Source organism: Lissotriton vulgaris, chromosome 5 (genome assembly GCF_964263255.1).
Source record: "Lissotriton vulgaris chromosome 5, aLisVul1.2, whole genome shotgun sequence".
NCBI lineage: Eukaryota > Metazoa > Chordata > Amphibia > Caudata > Salamandridae > Lissotriton > Lissotriton vulgaris.
The window spans coordinates 270,638,982-270,657,658 of record NC_141693.1 but is presented as its reverse complement, the minus strand read 5'-3'; the positions used below and the strand labels follow the sequence as shown (position 1 = coordinate 270,657,658).

The 18,677-nt window shown below is 46.2% G+C and overlaps 2 protein-coding genes across 10 annotated transcripts in view; one reads left to right on the top strand and one right to left on the bottom strand.

Moving 5' to 3' along the window:
• Window positions 1–18,677, top strand: part of NMNAT1 (nicotinamide nucleotide adenylyltransferase 1) — a 243,300-nt gene that overhangs the window by 76,175 nt on the left and 148,448 nt on the right. For 3 of the 9 annotated variants that reach the window (XM_086921367.1, XM_086921369.1, XM_086921368.1), the window contains one exon: window positions 17,524–17,595. The exons of the other annotated variants lie outside the window; for them this stretch is intronic. In XM_086921367.1, coding sequence (XP_086777493.1) covers window positions 17,553–17,595 — 43 coding nt within the window. In that variant the 5' untranslated portion in view covers window positions 17,524–17,552. The remainder of the gene's footprint in view (window positions 1–17,523; window positions 17,596–18,677) is intronic. 9 annotated transcript variants of the gene reach the window in all.
• LOC147710673 (uncharacterized) overlaps window positions 1–18,677 on the bottom strand; it is a 134,075-nt gene that overhangs the window by 28,567 nt on the left and 86,831 nt on the right. The window lies entirely within an intron of this gene.

Genomic DNA, 18,677 nt, shown 5'->3' with positions numbered 1-18,677 from the left:
GGGGACATGGTTACTGTGCCTCGTAGATCACATGTGATCTTGGGTGTTACTATCGTGATAAGCCAGGCAGGACCCAGGCCGATCCCAAAGCGTGGGTTGTATTGCGAGGTGGGGATTATATCAGAATATATTGATAGTGTAATTTAAGGTATGTTCAGATCGTGAGTGGTGACACATTGGGAAGTTATCACAGGTAATCAATCGTTTACTATTTGCGGAGTGATGGACGGGAATAAAGTTAGGCTCTTTTCGGAGACCGAGTACATAGTCTGAGGACTTGGCTGAAGCGGGGGCATCTGAGGACTTGGCTGAAGCGGGGGCATCTTGGTCTTTGAAAGTTGCTGCTGTAAGTAAAGCTGACTTTTGGCTTTTGAGTACTTGTTATGGTGATGGGCCTTTTGGCTGTTTTTTTCCGGGTTAATTTGCCTCTGCGCACTTTCCTGGTCGGTGTTGGCTGTGAAACCTGGTAGGTGCCTTGCATTGATCTCTCAGAATTACTAGATGGGAATGTCTCTTCCACTGAGCCAACGACTGCTTCTGGGGTCTCAAAAATATATGACTTTTGCTCGTGCATGAATTTGAGGCAGGCTGGGTACAATAAAGTATATTTGAGAATCCGGGCTCTGAGCTACGTTTTTACTGCCTGATAGGAGGCCCTTTGACGTTTAACTGTTATTGTGAAGTCCGGATACAGGGAGATCCGCTGATTTTTCATATAATAACGGAGACTTTTCTCTAGCATTATGAAGCATTGTATCACGTCTTTATAATTAAGTATCCAGGCAATCCTCCGTCGAGGTGATGCAGCCACAATTGGTTTTCTCACAGGAATTCTGTGCGCTCTTTTAACACAGAAGAGGTTCGTCAGTCCCTCTGGGGCGAAGTAATTTTTCTATAAATTTTGTTGCATTGGGCCCTTCACAGTGTTCTGGCATACCTACTATACAAACATTGTTTCTTCAAGATTGGCCTTCTGCATCCTCTACTTTTCCTGCAGGATGGATACCTGGCGTTGTAGTTGGGTTATTTGATCTGTATGTTCTTTGTGCTGTGGGACCATTTCTGTTAACCCCTTCCATGCGGCCGCGATTCCCCTGGTGTGCTGTAAACAACACGAACAGGGGCGCGCCGTGACGAACCCCAGTCGTCATCAGCACACGAGCACCGTAGTGCATGACGGCTGGGGTTCGTCATCAGCATGAAAGGGGTTAATAATCCCTTGTTGTTTTTCACAATGTCTGCCAGCTTGCCATGGTCTGCCTTTAGTAATGTAAAGCCTATCGTTAGCACCCCTATTTGTTGTTAGAGTGCTTTCCTGGATTCCCAAACCTCCTGTGGCTCAATGATTAGAGCGGCAGACCCTGATGCAGAGGTCTAGCCCGGGACCAGTGTTCAATTCCCCGCCTAGGCGGGTCTTGGGCTCAAAAATTCCACGGACCTGATAATTCTCGCCTCGGTGCCTATTCCAATCATGGAGTCCCACTCTGCAACTCTGGGCAATAGCTTGATTAATCTCCACAACGGCCCCCACAACGCCAAGGATGCCTGGCCTCCACCTTGGGGGTGCCCAGGAGTGGACGCCTCACAGGGAAAGCCAGGATGGGTTCCACAGCGGTATTCGTACATGCGCCTTGAGACCCTTGCGGGTGAGTAGTGCGCTATACAAGTATCAATTTACATTTACAATTTACATTTACTTTAATATTATGTCCAGTTTGTTCGGAGTTACATCCATATTTGTTGGTGGTGTACAATCCATTGTGGGCGCTAAGGTTGCGCCCTCAAATTTGTCTTATTGTGCGCTGTCAGTTGTGGCTGGCTCTGTTATTTCCCCCTTGTGCACCCCAGGGCGAGCTGTGTAGTGGTTGAATTGTTCTTCAGCCCCAGTTTCGCCCCCAGGGCACTTTAAGCTTCATCAGGGGACCAGCGGCAACCCTTGCGGTAAGTGCCCGGACAGTCAGTTCATTATCCCTGTGTTTTCTTATCTCGTCGGGGGGGGGCGAGGGGGGGAGGGGTTGATTTGTACTTGCTGATCTACGATATGCGCCATTTGCAGTGATCGTATTTGTAAGTGGTGTCTAATCACTCTCACAAATGTCCCCACTACTGTAGCCCGATATGCAGTAGTGTCAATTGGTTACACTGGGTGGAAGTTCCCACTAACTTACCCACAGGGGCACTTTCCCCGCCTCCTGTATCCGCGTTACCGCGGGTAGATTCTGTTTGTCTTCCGTTATCAAGCTTACGCGGTCCATACCCGGTGTCCTTCCCTCTATGCCTCACTTCAAGGTATCAGGAGCCAGCCCAGTTGCAGTTTAATTGGGGGGAGCGGGGGGCGGCCCTGGGCCATCGGTTGTTGGTGTGGTGTGCTGTAGCCCCCATCACTCCTCCATGCCCAGAGCGGATCTGGGCCCAAGCCCTCCCCCGCCAGGGTCCATGGGCCGGCTCGCTCGATCCGCGCTCCCCTTGTGGCCTCTCAACTGCCCTAAGAGTGTTCAGCCTGTGTCCTCCAGCCGCCATCCAAGTTCTCCGGGCTCACACAGCAGTCCCCTGGCGGCAGGAAGGTTCGCAGAAGGGCCAACCGTTTCCCCCCTTGCCGGTTCATGCGTGGCACCGACAGGAGTAGACAACGCCCAGTAGATAGGCCTTCCTCAGCTTCCCGCTGTGCACCTTTGTCACATGTGTTTGGGACAGGCCCTACTTTCCACTGCCCCAATATAGCTTTTGGGATGGGGGCTGGGAAGGCAACCCAGGTGTGTTCTTAACGTGGCTAGTAGTGCGGTATGTGTTTACCGTTCCATCCCCCCCAGTCTCAATTGCTGTCTCTGGCCTAACCAGCATTAAAGCCTTGCGGTGGTGCGCGTATATATGGCGGCAATGCTCGTACCACAGGGCATCAGTGTGATGTGTCTGCTTCTCTGAGTTTATTCCTGGGTGGCCAATCATTTCACTTCTCTGGGTTGCGCTAGCTCGTGGTGGAGTGATAGTCAGCAGGTCTCCGGGGCCGCAGCGCACAGCCAGCCAGGGACTTGGCTGCATTCAGCATAATCGTAGTCAGCCGCACACCCTGTGCGTAACACGTCGTTTTTCTGCTCAAGGCAATGAGGATCCGCTGAAATCTGCTCTATTTTCCTCTTCTGTTTGTTTTGGGGCAAGTTGATGCCTTAGAGGACCCCACCACGCTGCTGATTACTGCAGTATTACACGCCTGGTCCGTGAGCTCTGTTACGGCGCGTCTGCCATAATTGGCAGTTAGCCACGCACCGTGTGCCAGTGCCTGTAAATCAAATTCTACTAGTTGGCTTGCGTTATAACAGTGGGGCGACCCAAAAGCCACTGGGCCTGGGTAGATAATGGTACAAAAAGATTATGTCCCAGTGGAAATCAAATGAAACAGAAAAATCGATTAAGCGTATTAATCAATAGCATCTAATCAAAGTCAAAACACCACCATTTATTCCTTCCCACAATGGGTCTGCTTTAATTGAATCATAGTATTGGAATAAATGGATACATACAATGGAAAACAAATCCTAAATGGATATATTCTTTAAAAACATGTGCACAGAGGAGTGCGTGATAGGTGTATAAGAAGGATTGTGACAAAGGACAGTGGTGCATAATATATACATCAATAGGATAATTGTAAACTATCCCGACAGTGTTACTGTCCAATCATTGAATGTCAAGTCATGACACATTTACAGATAAACATTCTCTGTCATATATGTCTGACATAAAAATACAGCAGTGTCGACGTTTCGAACCCTAAACGGAGCAGCCAAATTCACACATTGTGGGCGGGGTCTTCATCAGGATAAAGGTGAGGGTGAGGAGGGGTTTTGGCACCTATGGACAATGACATAAGATTACCTGGATGGTGCGTGCATAAAATAGAATTTTTATTTTTTTATATACAAATGTCATGGTGATTTACGAATGACAGACCTTTTATGGAGGATCCGTGTCTCATCCTGGGTGAGTTCATGCGAGGATAGATTGATAATCGGATCTATTTGGTGGATTACCATCTGTACACTTGTCGTCTCGTTTGGATTTTGCTGTGCTGTTCCTCTGGGAACCTGACCTGTTTCTGTGCCTGGTTCTGTCCCCGTTGTCTCCCTCCATCCCAACCTTGGTTCTGCTGTGGCGGGCCTCGTGTCAGAACCCCTGTTCCAATTCGTATTCCTTCCTCTGTGGGGTCGCCATTGGGCATCCTCTAAAAAAGACGATGGTCCTGCTTGGGGGTAGTACAAGTTATCAGGATGTTGGTAGCTGTACTGAGTACCTGGTTGATCTCCCTCACTTCCTGTTAATCCCGACGATTCCGAGAAAGTGGTGAATATCGGACTGCCTCTGTAGCCTCCCCTCCCTCTGTTGGTGAATTCGGCCTTGTTGATCTTGTCTGTAATAATCCTCCTGCAAATATGGATAAGTCTGTTACTTATAATAAAATCTGATATCCTTAGAATGTTTATAAAAAATTTTGGCTTGGCTATTGGTCTCAAATTGTTTTATGGTTTTCTCCAAACGTTCCAGGGCTTCCTTTGTATATTGGTTAATGCGTTGTCTTGAGAGATTTCTTTATTGAGATCCGAAATCTCTTTCATTCATTTTTCAACTTGTTCCAATGCGGTTTCAACACCCAGCACCATCCAGTGGTGCGAGCAATTGTTGGCCAGGAAACTGAAACCCTCCTTAAACTTAGGATGGTCGATGAATATTGCCGGTTCGTTTTTAACTTGGAGACCAACAGGTATAATGTTGGCCTGTAGGTACTTAGTCAAGAGATGTCCAGGAAGCCTGGTTCTAATAAGCTTTTTCTCTAACCTCTAAAGTTTATTGAATTTTTCATTCAGTGACACATCAATATGTTAGATGAGAGGAAGAGGTTGTTGGAAGGACCTTGAATCAAACTGTTGATGCACTCCTCAGTATAGGAAAGTGTCTCACTCTCTGTCATAATGTGAAAAAGACTAATAAAAATTATGAGGAAAATTATAAGGAAAATACTTGCAGGACTTACCTGCACTTTGAAGAGTTATAACATTGGGGTGATAATGGTACAAAAAGATTATGTCCCAGTGGAAATAAAATGAAACAGAAAAATATATTCTATATTTGTTACCCCTCAGTAGCTCTAGCAACAGAGGTCCTAGTATCCTGTCTCCTCTCTCTTTTCACAGGAGTCTATGAACCCAGCTTTTCTCAAATACAGCCCGAAGCAATAGAGCTGTCTCTACTGGTAAATCACCATAACATTTGTATATAAAAAAATCTCTTTTATGTGCGCACCACCCAAGTAATTTTATGTCATTGTCCATAGGTGCCAAAACCCCTTCCCACCCTCACCTTTGTCCTGATGAAGACCCCGCCCACAATATGTGAAATTGCCTGTTCCGTTTAGGGGTTGAAACGTCGACACTTCTGTATTTTTATGTCAGACATATATGACAGAGAATGTTTATCTGTAAATGTGTTATGACTTGACATTCAATGATTGGACAGTAACACTGTCTGGATAGTTTACAATTATCTTATTTATGTATATATGTATGCACCACTGTCCTTTGTCACAATCCTTCCTATACACCTATCACCGCATGTTTCATTTGATTTCCTCTGTGACATAATCTTTTTGAACCACTAGTTGGCTTGCAGCACTGGTTGTGCCACCCACATGAGTAGCCCTGTTAATGTATCTCAGACCAACATCTGTAGTGTTTGCACACATAGTTGTACACTGCCATGGTGTCCTGAAAAGTGCACCCACTTGCCGGGCCCAAACCTTCCCTTTCCTTACATATAAAGCATCCCTAAGGTAGACCTAAGGTACCACCATGGGCAGGGTGCAGTGTATGTGAAAGGTAGGACATGTACTAGTGTGTGTGACTTGTCCTGATAGTGAAATACTGTGTAATTAATTTTTCATTATTTGAAGGCTATCTGTCCCATAGGCTTATCATTGGGTGTGCACTGGACCATTTTTAGGTCTTGGCTAGCGTAGGCTGCGGACATGCGCAGTCTCGATGGTGAGAATTAATGACTCTGAGTAGCGAGGGTAAACCCCGCCCCTCTTCTCCATTGGCTGGCCTCCTAAACGGCGGCCAGCCATTGGAGAAGAGGTCTCAGTGACGTCATTCTCTCGCTATAAGCCCCATCTTTTTCGGATTGGGGGGTGTTTTTTCATTTCTTTCTCTCCTCTTTCCATTGGCTGGAATGTAAACAACAAGTCAAAATCACGCACGTTGTTTACATTCCAGCCAATGGAGAAGAGGGAAGAGAGAAAAACACGCCCCCTAGTCTGCAAAGGATGGCGCTTGGGTTTGATCTTTGATACTCTTGTACATATAGTCAGTTTATTCTTTTGTCTCGGGCCATTTCAGATTTTTTCCACTTCTTTACCTGTAATTCATTTCATGCGCCACTTTACCATGCGGAACGTTTAGACTCTCCATTTTGCTCCCTCTAAGTAGCATTACTCACCTGCGGCAGAGGGGATGCTGTTCAATGGACCCTTCCCCGGCCTCAGGCTGCCAGTCTCCCTGGTCTGCTCCCGTCTCTGACAGACCCCGAATCCCTCCCACTTGACGCGGTCCCCCGCCGCCACGAAGGTACCAAATTCGTTGTAGTCTTCGCCGCAGCCCCCCGCCTCACTCTTCATGATGCCGGGCTCTGCTGCATAGTGGCTGCTGCCATGTAAACACGTCTGCGGCCCGGCGCGAGGCTGGGCGGGCGCCCAGCTCTGGGGAAGCTGCAGGGCCCGCCGCCGGTCCATGGAGACCGGGAGCCCTTCTAGTTAGAGCCCGGTCACACCGCGGCACGGGCTCTCCGCTGCTGTGTGGAAGCGTTGAAGAACAGGCTCCGATAATCCCCGACTGCTCGCCCCCCTTCTGCAAGCTCCTTCTGGTGCGTGAGCGCCGTCATTCCTCCCTCTTGCTATTGTGCCAGGCGGCTGGAACGGCTTCTGTTCTGTGACATGATGAGGCCGGGTGTTTCAGTCACTGCACGCTTAGTAATGATTTCAAAACCTGCAGCGCGCGCGGGCAGAGAAGGATGTGGTACACAGATCTACTTCACCTCTCATCGCACCTTCCGCTCCTTCCTCTGAGGGTAGACCTCCTCTCGCAGTCGCAGGGGCAGGTTTTACGCCCCCACCTCCAGAGCCTGCACCTTCATGCCTGGAGATTGAACGGGGCAACCTGAATTCTTTCTCTCTCCCGCCGGATGTGGTGGATGTTATTTTATCGTCCAGGCGACACTCCACCAAGTCTATTTACTCCTCCAGGTGGTCTAGGCTCGTCAAATGGTGTGGAGAGAAGTCCATTGATCCATTAAAGGCCCATTGTCAGATATTCTTCATTTTTTGCTGTTATTGGCCCAGCAGGGTTGGGATGTGGCCACTGTAAAGGGCTATTTGTCAGCCTTATCAGTATTTCTTTGTTTGCCGGATCAGCCGTCTTTTTTTTTTAAATCTCCCATTGTTTTAAGATTTATTAAGGTCCTTACCAATAGGTTTTCGCCTACTCCCTCAATGGAATTTAAATCTTGTTCTGACTTTCTTGATGGGTTCTCCGTTTGAACCTTTACATAGTTGTTCTTTGAGACTCCTGTCTTTGAAATTGGTATTTCTTGTGGCTATTTTCTCAGCCAGGAGGGTAAGTGAGCTTCAGGCTCGAAGTTCAAAAGCCCGTATTTGACCATTCATGATGAAAGGATGGTAATCAGGACCAGGGCTGCTTTTCTGCCTAAGGTAACTTCTCCCTTTCATCTAGAGCAGTCCATTACCCTTCCTGCATTCTATCCTCCCACACCCAGGAGGAGGAGAGACTTCACCGCCTGGATCCTAAAAGAGCGGTTAGCTTTTATTTGTAAAGAACTATTGACAGTTGAACGCGATGTCCTGAGGCGAAAGCCGGGACTTGCATGTGAGCGTGTGATTGAGTTGTGAAACATCCTCACTGCTATATGTTTAATTTCACTTGCACTAGCGATCGTTTCTAGCACCACTTGTTGATTTTAAAACTTTGGGCTACCGCGCTCCCTGCGCTGGCTTTACCCGCTAAAAATAATAATCCGACCACCTGAAGTGTGTTGTCCCCCATTGCAGCCAATTAGGTGCTGCTCGGGGTGTATTACTCAGGCGCCATCTTGGGTGAGGTGAGGAGCAGGCCAGCGGTCTAGTGCTTGGCCCCTCCCGCCCTCTCAGCCATAAGAACCCGACAGTAGCAGCGTTCATCGATTGACATTTGAACGCGATGTCCTGAGGCGGAAGCCGAGGCTTACATGTGAGCGTGTGATTGAGTTGTGAAACCTCCTCACTGCTATATTTTTAATTTCACTTGCACTAGCGATTGTTTCTAGCACCACTTGTTGATTTTAAAACTTTGTGCTACCGTGCATCTGCGCTGACTTTTCCCGCTAAAAATAATAATCCGACCACCTGAAGTGTGTTGTCCCCCATTGCAGCCGATTAGGTGCTGCTCGGAGTGTATTACTCAGGCTCTATCTTGGGTGAGGTGAGGAGCAGGCGAGCGGTCTATTGCTCGTCCCCTCCCGCCCTCTCAGCCATAAAAACCCGACGGTAGCAGCGTTCACCGATTGACAGTTGAACGCGTTGTCCTGAGGCGGAAGCCGGGACTTACATGTGAGCGTGTGATTGAGTTGTGAAACATCCGCACTGCTATATTTTTAATTTCACTTGCACTAGCGATCGTTTCTAGCACCACTTGTTGATTTTAAAACTTTGGGCTACCGCACTCCCTGCGCTGGCTTAACTCGCTAAAAATAATAATAATAATAATACGACCACCTGAAGTGTGTTGTCCCCCATTGCAGGCGCCATCTTGGGTGAGGTGAGGAGCAGGCGAGCGGTCTAATGCTCGGCCCCTCCCGCCCTCTCAGCCATAAAATGGTTCCCCCGTTTAGGAAGCGCAGCGGGCGCGCCAAAGGCGAGCCCGTCCGCGACCAAACGAGACCCAGGGCGAGGCATGCTGCTCGTTTGAGCTCATACTCCCGTCATGATCTCTTGTCTTACAACAGAAGCCATTTTTACATTCCAAGAGACACGTATAATAAGGCTAAGAAATTAGGGATCTTGGTGGATTGTACGACCCTTGCAGAAATCCCTATTACACCATGCACTGACCGTTTCAGTCAGGCTAAGTCTGCTCCCCATCCTTGCTCCCTGACTATCTTCTAGTTAAATTCTCGTTCTCTTATTAAGCATCAGCAGGATATTTTCCTAATATTAATTACTGAGCATCCTGACATCCTTCTACTAACTGAGACCTGGCTGACCCCAGACTCCGCGCACGATATAATAGCTGCACTTCCTCCGAACTACTACATCATACATGCGGATCGTGCCTCAAGCAAGCCTGGCGGGGGTGTGGCAGCAATTATTCACTCTTCCTTAAAAGTTACCACTCTCACCTGTATCAACTTGCCAGACACTGATAATCTAGTCCTAAAACTCGAAACCCTTAATACTACCATTTCGTGTGTACTCTTGAACAGACCCCCTAATTCTATGCCATCCTTTCCCTTTATGTTCAGTGAGCAAATTGCCAACCTAGCTATGGAACATACTAAGATTCTTCTGGTAGGTGATTTTAATTATTGGTTCAATGACCCTTCAGAAGGCCACCAATCTAGTGAGCTTACTGAGCTTCTTACAAACCTGAACTTTTCTCAACAAGTCCTTTCCCCAACTCATTGTAAAGGACATAATTTGGACCAGATCTGGTCCAACTTACCACAACCCCTGTAACTATTCCCTGTCTCTTGTCGGACCACCTCCTGCTTAAGTTTAAACTTACCTGCTTCCCCATTAAGTCAACTACTATTCTTGCTAGTAGTAGAGCAAGGAAATGGAATTCACTTGACAAATCAGAGTTTATAAAAACATTAAATAACGCAGTACCACTTCCTCACCCTGACATTTGCTCAGCCGAATCCAACCTGGCCGGTTGGCTTCAAGATGCAAGCGACATCCATGCACCTTATAAAGAAATTAAGCTGACCCGGCGCGCAGACGCTCAACGCTGGTTCTCCCAAGAACTAAAAGCTAAGAAACTGTCCTTGCGCCAACCGGAGCGACAGTGGCGGAGTAGCTATTCCTCTGACTTAAAATCAGATTTTATTACGGCCAGGAAAGAGTACATGAAGGCCATTCTTGCCACAAAAGCTGCTTATTTTTCCTCCCGCATTCTTAACTCATCAGACAGACCCAAGGATATTTTTTCAATTCTAAATGAGCTGACTGATTTAGACTGTGTTCGTCCTAGGGTGACTCCAACCCAGACTTTCTGCGATGCACTCAATGCTTATTTCATCGATAAAATTGTGGACATCAAAGAGAGTATCCCAAAATCCTTTATTAATACTCCTTTATTAATACTACCAACAAGGTCACAATAAATAGGTTTCCTACTATTACCTCAGAGAAATTCTTGGAGCTGTTGGCAAGAGTTAAATCGGGAGCCCCCTCGGACAAATGCCCCCCTTAGATCCTTAAAGAGTGTTTGTCCGACTCCGGCTTGCACTCTGCTGAATGACTCTCTTACATCTGGCTTAGTACCCCTTGCATTTAGGAAGCAACAGTCATCCCACTCTTGAAGAAACCTGGGGCTGATTCCACTTGCATGGCAAACTATCAGCCAATTTCCTTGCTCCCTTTCTTGGCTAAAGTAATGGAGGCTCACGTCGCGAAACACCTGTCCAATTTTTGGGAGGGGCAAACTGTCTTGATCCCCACCAGGCAGGTTTTCGTCCTGCCCATTCAACAGAGGCTGTGGTAGTTGCGGTCCTAGACACGCTCCGGGACTGCGCTGACAGACGTTCCCCCCCAGGCCTTGGTGCTGCGGGATCTGTCCGCCGCGTTTGACACGGTCGACCATGGTATATTGATCGACCGTGTCAACCAGGCCGGCATTAGGGGCTTAGCTGCCTGCTGGCTGAAGTTCTTCTTAGAGAACCGATCCCAGGCGGTCCGTCTTGGTGCCCTGGTCGGTACTAAACAGTCCATCACCTGTGGAGTCCCTCAGGGCTCCTCGTTGTCACCCCACCTGTTTAATATTTACATTCTTTCTCTAATCCAGGCCTAAAGAGACAAGCAGGTGACGGTGTTCAACTATGCGGACGGCCTGCAACTGCTCTTCACTGTAGACAACTCCACCTCCTCCATTTCCCATTTTCAGTCTACCCTGAGGTTCATCCAAACCTGGATGAACCAAAACCACCTAAAATTAAACCCTGGAAAAACCGAGCTGGTGCTCACAGGAGACAGTGCTAAATACTGGGGCCCAAACTATTGGCCATCAGATATGGGTCAAGCCCCTATCCCCTCATTCTCTGCAAAGACACTTGGAGTCTCCCTGAACAGTGATCTTTCTTTAAAAACACAAGTGGGTCAAGTGATCTCCAAGTGTTTTTTCCAGCTCAGGAAAATCCGAAAGGTGCGACGCTTCTTCACTCCAGAGGCCATTATCCAGGTGGTGATCGTCACGGTGCTTTCCCACCTGGATTATGCAAACTCCATATACCTAGGCCTACCCCTATATCTGCTGAAGCGCCTCCAGATGGTCCAGAACCACGCGGCCAGACTTATCACGGCACAACCTGGATGGCACTCAGCATCCCCACTGCTTAGGAACCTTCATTGGCTCCCTTTGGCCCAACGCTGTTCCTTTAAAACCGGTTGCATGATTTTTAAATCTCTCCATTGTAAAAGCACCAAATTTATAATCTCATCATTAGGCATACTCCCTCTCGCAATCTGCACTCTGCCCATCTAGCCCTCCTCCAAATACCTGCTTTCAAACGCAAGCGCTCTGGAGGCTGCAGATTTGCTGTTCTTGCATCCAGTCTGTGGAACACTTTCCCCTTTGAGATCTGCCCGGACCTCATGTCATTTAGGAAAGCTTTAAAAACATGGCTCTTCAGACAAACATATCACTAATCCCAACATATTCACGATTTCAGGTTCCGTTTTCTGTTTATCTTAGCGCCAGGAAACCAATCTGTGGCAGTGCGCTTAACAAATATTTTTTAACATAACATACGGCTTGCGATTGGACGATCAGCTCTTTGTGGGCTATGTTGGACGCATGAAGGGCAAGCCTGTGCACAAGCGCACTCTATCCAGATGGATCATCTTGTGCATCAAGATCTGCTACGCCCTGGCTGGTAAGGAGCCGCCTGAAGGTATTAGAGCTCATTCCACCTGAGCCAAGTCATTCACTTCTGCTTTGGCCAGGGGTGTTCCTGTAGTGGACATTTGTAAGGCTGCAACTTGGTCCTCCCTCCACACTTTCGCAAAGCATTATTGCTTGGATTCGAAGTGAGGAGAGATGGCCACTATGCACGCTCTGTCCTGCAGGATTGTTTGGTATAGAAGGGTGGACACCCTCCGCTTGGAGTGGGACTGCTGTGGGATTCTATTGAAAAGGTGAGGAATACACAGGCAGATGTATCCATCAGAAGAACAAGTTACTTACCTTCAGTAGTACTTTTTCTAGTGGATACAGTATCTGCCTGTGGATTCCTCACTGATCCACCCTCCTTCCGGATGTCCACGCTTGTATACTTTAAAAGTGGCATTATTTAACATGTTTGGTTTTGCATTGTTTCTTCTATCTGCCTTTGTGTGAGTTTATAGGAAATGCTTTTATTCTTTGGCTTTCCTTCTTAATTTTACACTTTGTGTATTTGTATGAATATTGTGCACTGTGTATACTTTGAATCTGTGGTCGGTCCACCCGTTCGCCTCGGAGGCACAGAAAAAATGGGTGGAACTGACGTCAACACACTAACGAGGGCTCTTATAGCTCCGGTGACGTCATGTGGAGTCGCGAGTGGAGCAGTGGCATTGTGATGACCTCGTCGGCGAGGACAGCTAGGAAATAAGTTTCTGCGGAATGCTGGCGCAGGCGATATTCAAAAGATGAGGAATCCACAGGCAGATACTGTATCCACCAGAAAAAGCGCTACTGAAGGTAAGTAACTTATTCTCCTTGCACTGTTCAGGGATTGTGAGGTGCTTTCCGTTTCACTACTGTGCCGCCCTTGCCTGCGGCTATTGAAGGGCTGGAGGAGAGAGCTGAGAAAGGAGACGTGCTCCCCTTCTCCCTGGCAGCCTGTCTCTGTTTTCGGCAGTGTGTGCAGCTGGGGCTCTGCTGCGTGGCCCTGGCTGCAGAGGATCACCGTGCAACACTGCCCAGAACCCCGGGCGGGAGTTCCCTAGCGTTGCTGCGCAACGTCGAAGCCAAAGGAAGCCACGTCACCAGCATGAGCAAAAAGCCCTGGGCTTTGCCTGGTAACTGCTCCAGAGCCAAAGGAGAAAGGCATGCCGGCTAGGAGGAGGACGTGGATCCACAACGTAGTTGCCTTGCGAGGCAGCAGCCAACCGGTATACAACGTTTAGCACGCATTTTTTTCCACGCACTACCATTACAACGCAGGCATTACCACGCATACCATTACAACGCATTGCGCTGGGGGGCGCTCTAGGGTAGGGAATACGTTTAATTTTATATCCAACACCTTCCCTAGTGTCCACGGGGACTGGAGTTGGAATATAAAATTATACTTACCACTATCCAGCACCTCAAAGCGCTATGCGTTGTAACGGTATTCGTTGTAAATACCACGTTGTAAAGGTATGCGTGGTAATAGTATGCGTGCTAACGTCATACATCCCAGCCAACCAGGACAAGGTAGCACCACCGGAGGCTCAGGAGAGAGGTGAGAGGGCTGTCAGCTGAGCGAGAGGCCGGAGGGGTGCGTCTGCCCTTCGCCTTCTAGGTGGTGTGACCGGGAGCCCTGCGAACACCCTGGGGATCGAGTGAGGGTCCTTCCCCAAACTTATCGGGCAAATGCCATGCGCATCCCAAGAACAGGCAGCGGCTTTGATTCCATTTGAACCACTAGGAGACAGGGAGGTCTCCCCGGTGCAGAGTGTCTGTGTCCCTCCCCCCCCACCCACCCCCCCAAATCAGCCTTACCATGGGGGCCCTGAGGAAATAGTACCTGGTGGCGGGACGGGAGGGAAACCCACAATGAAGTTCTCGGCCATGCACAAGTTACTTTCCTGAAATTACCATAATCCTGACAAAGAGCATGCAGGAGTTCCGGTCCCCTGAGTGTTCCTGTGGAAATTACTGTATAAAGGGGTTATGGTTTGTAAAGGACATATGGTGATTTAGGACCAGCCAAAAATTATGGGGACACCTGGTAATCTGTGTTTCCCTTCCTAACCTGATGGCTGCATTTTATGTCCTAATGTTACATCCTAATATAATGGAGTGTCTGGATGAAATGAGGTGCCCAATGGTGATGTTTTCTAGCTGACTTGTGCAATATATGATTATTTGCTATAGTGCACTAAATGTGATGCCGCCATAATTGCATAAGCTGATGCAAAGTGATTGATGTGTTTTATGGTTCATGCACTCTTACGACCATTTCCTAGTGGCACAGTAATTCATGTCATTGTGGCCTTAGGTGACTTTATATGCCCCTCTATGACAAGCACCTAGTGGCGCAGTGATTTATGTGTTGTTGTCTAATGTGCTATTCATACTATAAAGTGAGTTATGGTCTAATGTGTTTTATTAATACAATGGTTATTTTTGATATAACCTTGTGTGCATTTTAATTTGTGGTGTGCCTAGTGTGTTACTGGTGTGTGTGTTGCGCAAAAGCTATACACATTGGCTTTGGGATAAGCTTGACTGTTCTGCTAAGCATACCAAGGAGGTGAGCAGGGGTTATCTTGGGTGTGCAACTCCCTTACCCGACTAGAGTGGTTGGGTCTGCCTGGCTTAGGTGTATTCCCTAGCCTACCAGAAACCCCATTTCTAACAAAACATGTCAACTTAAACAACTTATAGATGTTTAAATAGCTATTTGTGGGGAACCAATGCTTTGAAGGCATAACCGGGATATGCTTGAAGATTGTCATGGCAAAGTTGGCTATCAGCCAAAGCCAATCCCTAAAAGGTACACACAGTGCTAGTGTCACTCCCACTCGACCTGCATTGACTTTGTACTTAAGTATTATCCTGCTTTTCATGGTACCAACAGTGCACTGAGAGAGTGCATGTTGGTAGTGCAAGCTTGCACTCTTGTTCTTGCATGTTTATTCGGAGGATGCAGTTGAAAATTGATTGTGTGTTTTTTACTCTTTGCTTGTTACAAACTGAGACTTTTAATAATATGTAGGGACAATGTTGAGGGAGAGTGCTAGCGATGGCTATGTACAAACACCTGAGACCCTTGGGCTAACTGGTAATTACCGCTCAGCAATCACTGTGACATGAAGAATAGCATCTTGGGCTCCCGCATACTAGTGCCACTCTAGTAGACTAGTGCCTACACCTTGCATCATTGTGATAATTCTTTGCATATTTTTGTGGTTTCCTGACCCTGGTGTAATGCTAGTCCGGAGGTTATGGTGGTGATTACTGGCACATAGTATGACCACACCTAGGATAGTAGTGACCCTGGTATAAGGATGGTAATAACTGGCTTATAGTGAAAGTCTACTGGGTTATGGTATGTTGTTGGTACTTTGCACAATGGTGGCAGTTATTGATATATTGTGGACATCCATGGAATACGATGGTCCTACATGGGCAGGCAAGGCAGAATCGGTCTATGCACAACAGTAGCACTTGTGAACACTTGGTGAAAACGATGAACTAATGTTGGTCAGCAAACATGTATTTATTAAAAATTGGAAGCTGGTATCTGAAGACAGAAAATTGGGTGTTTTGCACCATTAAAATCTTAAGCAGTTTTCTGGGGAACTAGAGTGAATTTGACAGCAAACTAGTATATTTTCATAAACCAACACACTTATGTCTGGAGAGAAGGTGGCTGTATTTTCAAATATATGCATAAAGAAGATATTTGAATGATAATCTACTTGGAAGTCGCAAGATGGATAGATTAAAGGAATTGAAATGTAGAAGAGGCTTTAGGGTCTCTTTAGGATAATTGAGCTAAAAAATGCACTTTCCCATCCATTTTCACAAAATCGCCTCAGGGTGGCTCAACTTGCAATCTTCCTTAAATTTCAAATATTGATATTTAGTAAACGCATTATTGTCTTTGATTTAAGTAGTATTATATTGCCCACCAAGTAAGCATCTTACCTTTATTGGCATCAGTGTCAGCATGCCATTGGTGGTAGACTGCCCTTTTTTTAATTTAAATAAAGTAAACTGCCTCACCCCCATTTTGGTAGGAGAGGGTACTGTCACAGTTTTGCAAATGTCCATCTGAACTACGGTATAAAAAAATCCAGAGATGTAAACCATCTTTCGATGTTTTTTAGTTCCAGTCTTAAATATTGTATTTTTGCAACACTCCATCTAGATAGAAAATAAGACGAACCCTGATGCATAGTTTGTTTATTTACAGCACTAATTTTCACATAAGCTTGAGATTTCTTCTGTCATCCAAGGTCTGGGTTTAACCCTGGAACTGTAAGGTGGTGACCGAGCTCTGAGAGTCAGCAGAATTACATTACTGATGGAATTGTCAGTCTCATTCCATGCACCTTAGTTTTGGCCCTTCAACATTACTGGTTCTCGCAACCCATTTTGTGTTTTGTTCCATGATGTGGTTGGATGCTGCTCCCCTCTGTGGGGTTCATCCTGCCGTCTATCATTTGTTTGACTCTTCCTATTGGCGAGAACATTTTCAGCAATGTTCGAGGTCCTCAACCCATATCTCAAGCATTCTAATTTTATTTATTTATTTATTTATTGACATTTGTAGAGCGCGGCGAATACCCGTGGGCGTCTCGGCGCTAATAGGATGTTGCGCCTGCAATCTCAAAAGTAGCTGAAACTGGCTAGAAAAATATGATCTGCTGCCTTTCTCTCTTCGACTGCGGTGAGCAGCAGCTCACAAGGATCCACTAATATAGGAAGAGTGAACTGTGGGTAATCTGGAGCTCTCCCTGCACGTCAGTCAGGCTGACTTCTACAGCAGGTCTGGCTAAACGTGGCCAGTAGGTTATTTTGCCACAATCATTCTGGCCCTTCAGACACTGCCTTGTTGGGAAACCTGATTACCATATTGGCTACTAGAACTTTGGCAATAAGCATTTCTTGCCAAGGACAGCAGCTGAATACTAATCCCTAGGAGTTCAACAGATTATCTCCCTATGTACTTAAGAAATTGGATTTTTTTCAATACCTTATAGTATTATTAATGTTTGGGAATTTCTTACAACTGCCAAATACAGCTTTTGTTTCTCCTCACTGGATTTACTATTGCTTGTTTGAGGGCTTACAGAATGATTCCTTTTTTCAGGGACCTGTTGACCAGATGGCAGCCTCCATTGAGTCGAAATAGCCTCTCGGGTAAAGGCTCTTTAAAAATTTGTCAGTGAGATTTTTCAGAAAAGGTTGCCATCCCTTCTTTAAGGCTAGTAACAGGCTACCAATGCCTTAAAAAAGTGACTGTGCAGACGAGGTATTACATCTGATTGCAGTTTTCTTTTTGTAGAAAAAGTATGACTACAGCCGATAACTGAGATGCTACGAAGGAACAGTCGAACTCTCATTGCAGCTTGGAGAGGTGATGTTTTTGTAAACACTTGAAGATATGTCTAAAGATGCATTGCTTTTGTACAATGCGCTTTTTTGCTCTGAAAATTGCTTCAAGAAATCCCTCTGCTTTGTTCTGCGACTAATTCCTTAGTCTTTGATCAGCTGTACACTAACCAATGTCTAGCTTCCTGGTGGTGGACATTTTGGGTTAAAGACACATGTTTTGCATGTAGCTTTGTCTGCACATCGTTTAGTTGTAATATTATTTATTGGTTTACTAAACACAGCATGCTACAGTTCTTTCACAGACACATAGCCTTCTTCTTCCGATGGCAGTATGATACAGAGTCTGATGTACACGTGGTTTAACAGCTTTACATTAAAAGGCTCACTGTTACACTTTTTATCTAGCTGGTACACAACGGATCGAAATGAAACTTTCATCCCAGGGAGGCAGCTTATGTTAATCATTCACTCTCACTTCTTGAACGCAATCCAGTTAGTTGGAAACAATTTGAAATCAATAAATCTCCTCTGCAACACTATCTTGTGGAGTACAAAATATCTCTTTTTTTGGCTTGCTCGAAATAATGAGAGTAGAAATGTCTCTAGTAAACGAGAGGGGTAATTTCCTCTATAAATATACTGAATATGTTTTGAAATGGAAAGGTTACCATCTTTGTAACTGGGCTTATAAACAGCTAATTAATGATGATATTCCTGGTAAATTGATCCGGAAAGAGAAGTTGACCATTGCACAGGGAGATAGAATGGCGTGTTCTTGTTGTATATATTGGTCTAAACAATGTCTAAACAATGTCTGATATGATCTAAACATCAGGTGGATACATTTGAGGACTCAAGTATATGTAAGGCTAAAGGACTTCTCCCAGTGAAATGATGGTATGGACAAAGGTAATTTGACACACGTTTTTGAGTTGTCCAAAGTTGACAATGTATAGGATGGTGGTATAAGAGCCTTGCCGAAATGTAGGGCTGAGTTTTCCACATTATTTTTTGATGTGTAATGAAATGTCTTGTAGCCTGTTCTTCTATTTCTGCTATCGATTTGAAGTGTAATATCAATATCTTTTGATATGTCACTTTGGT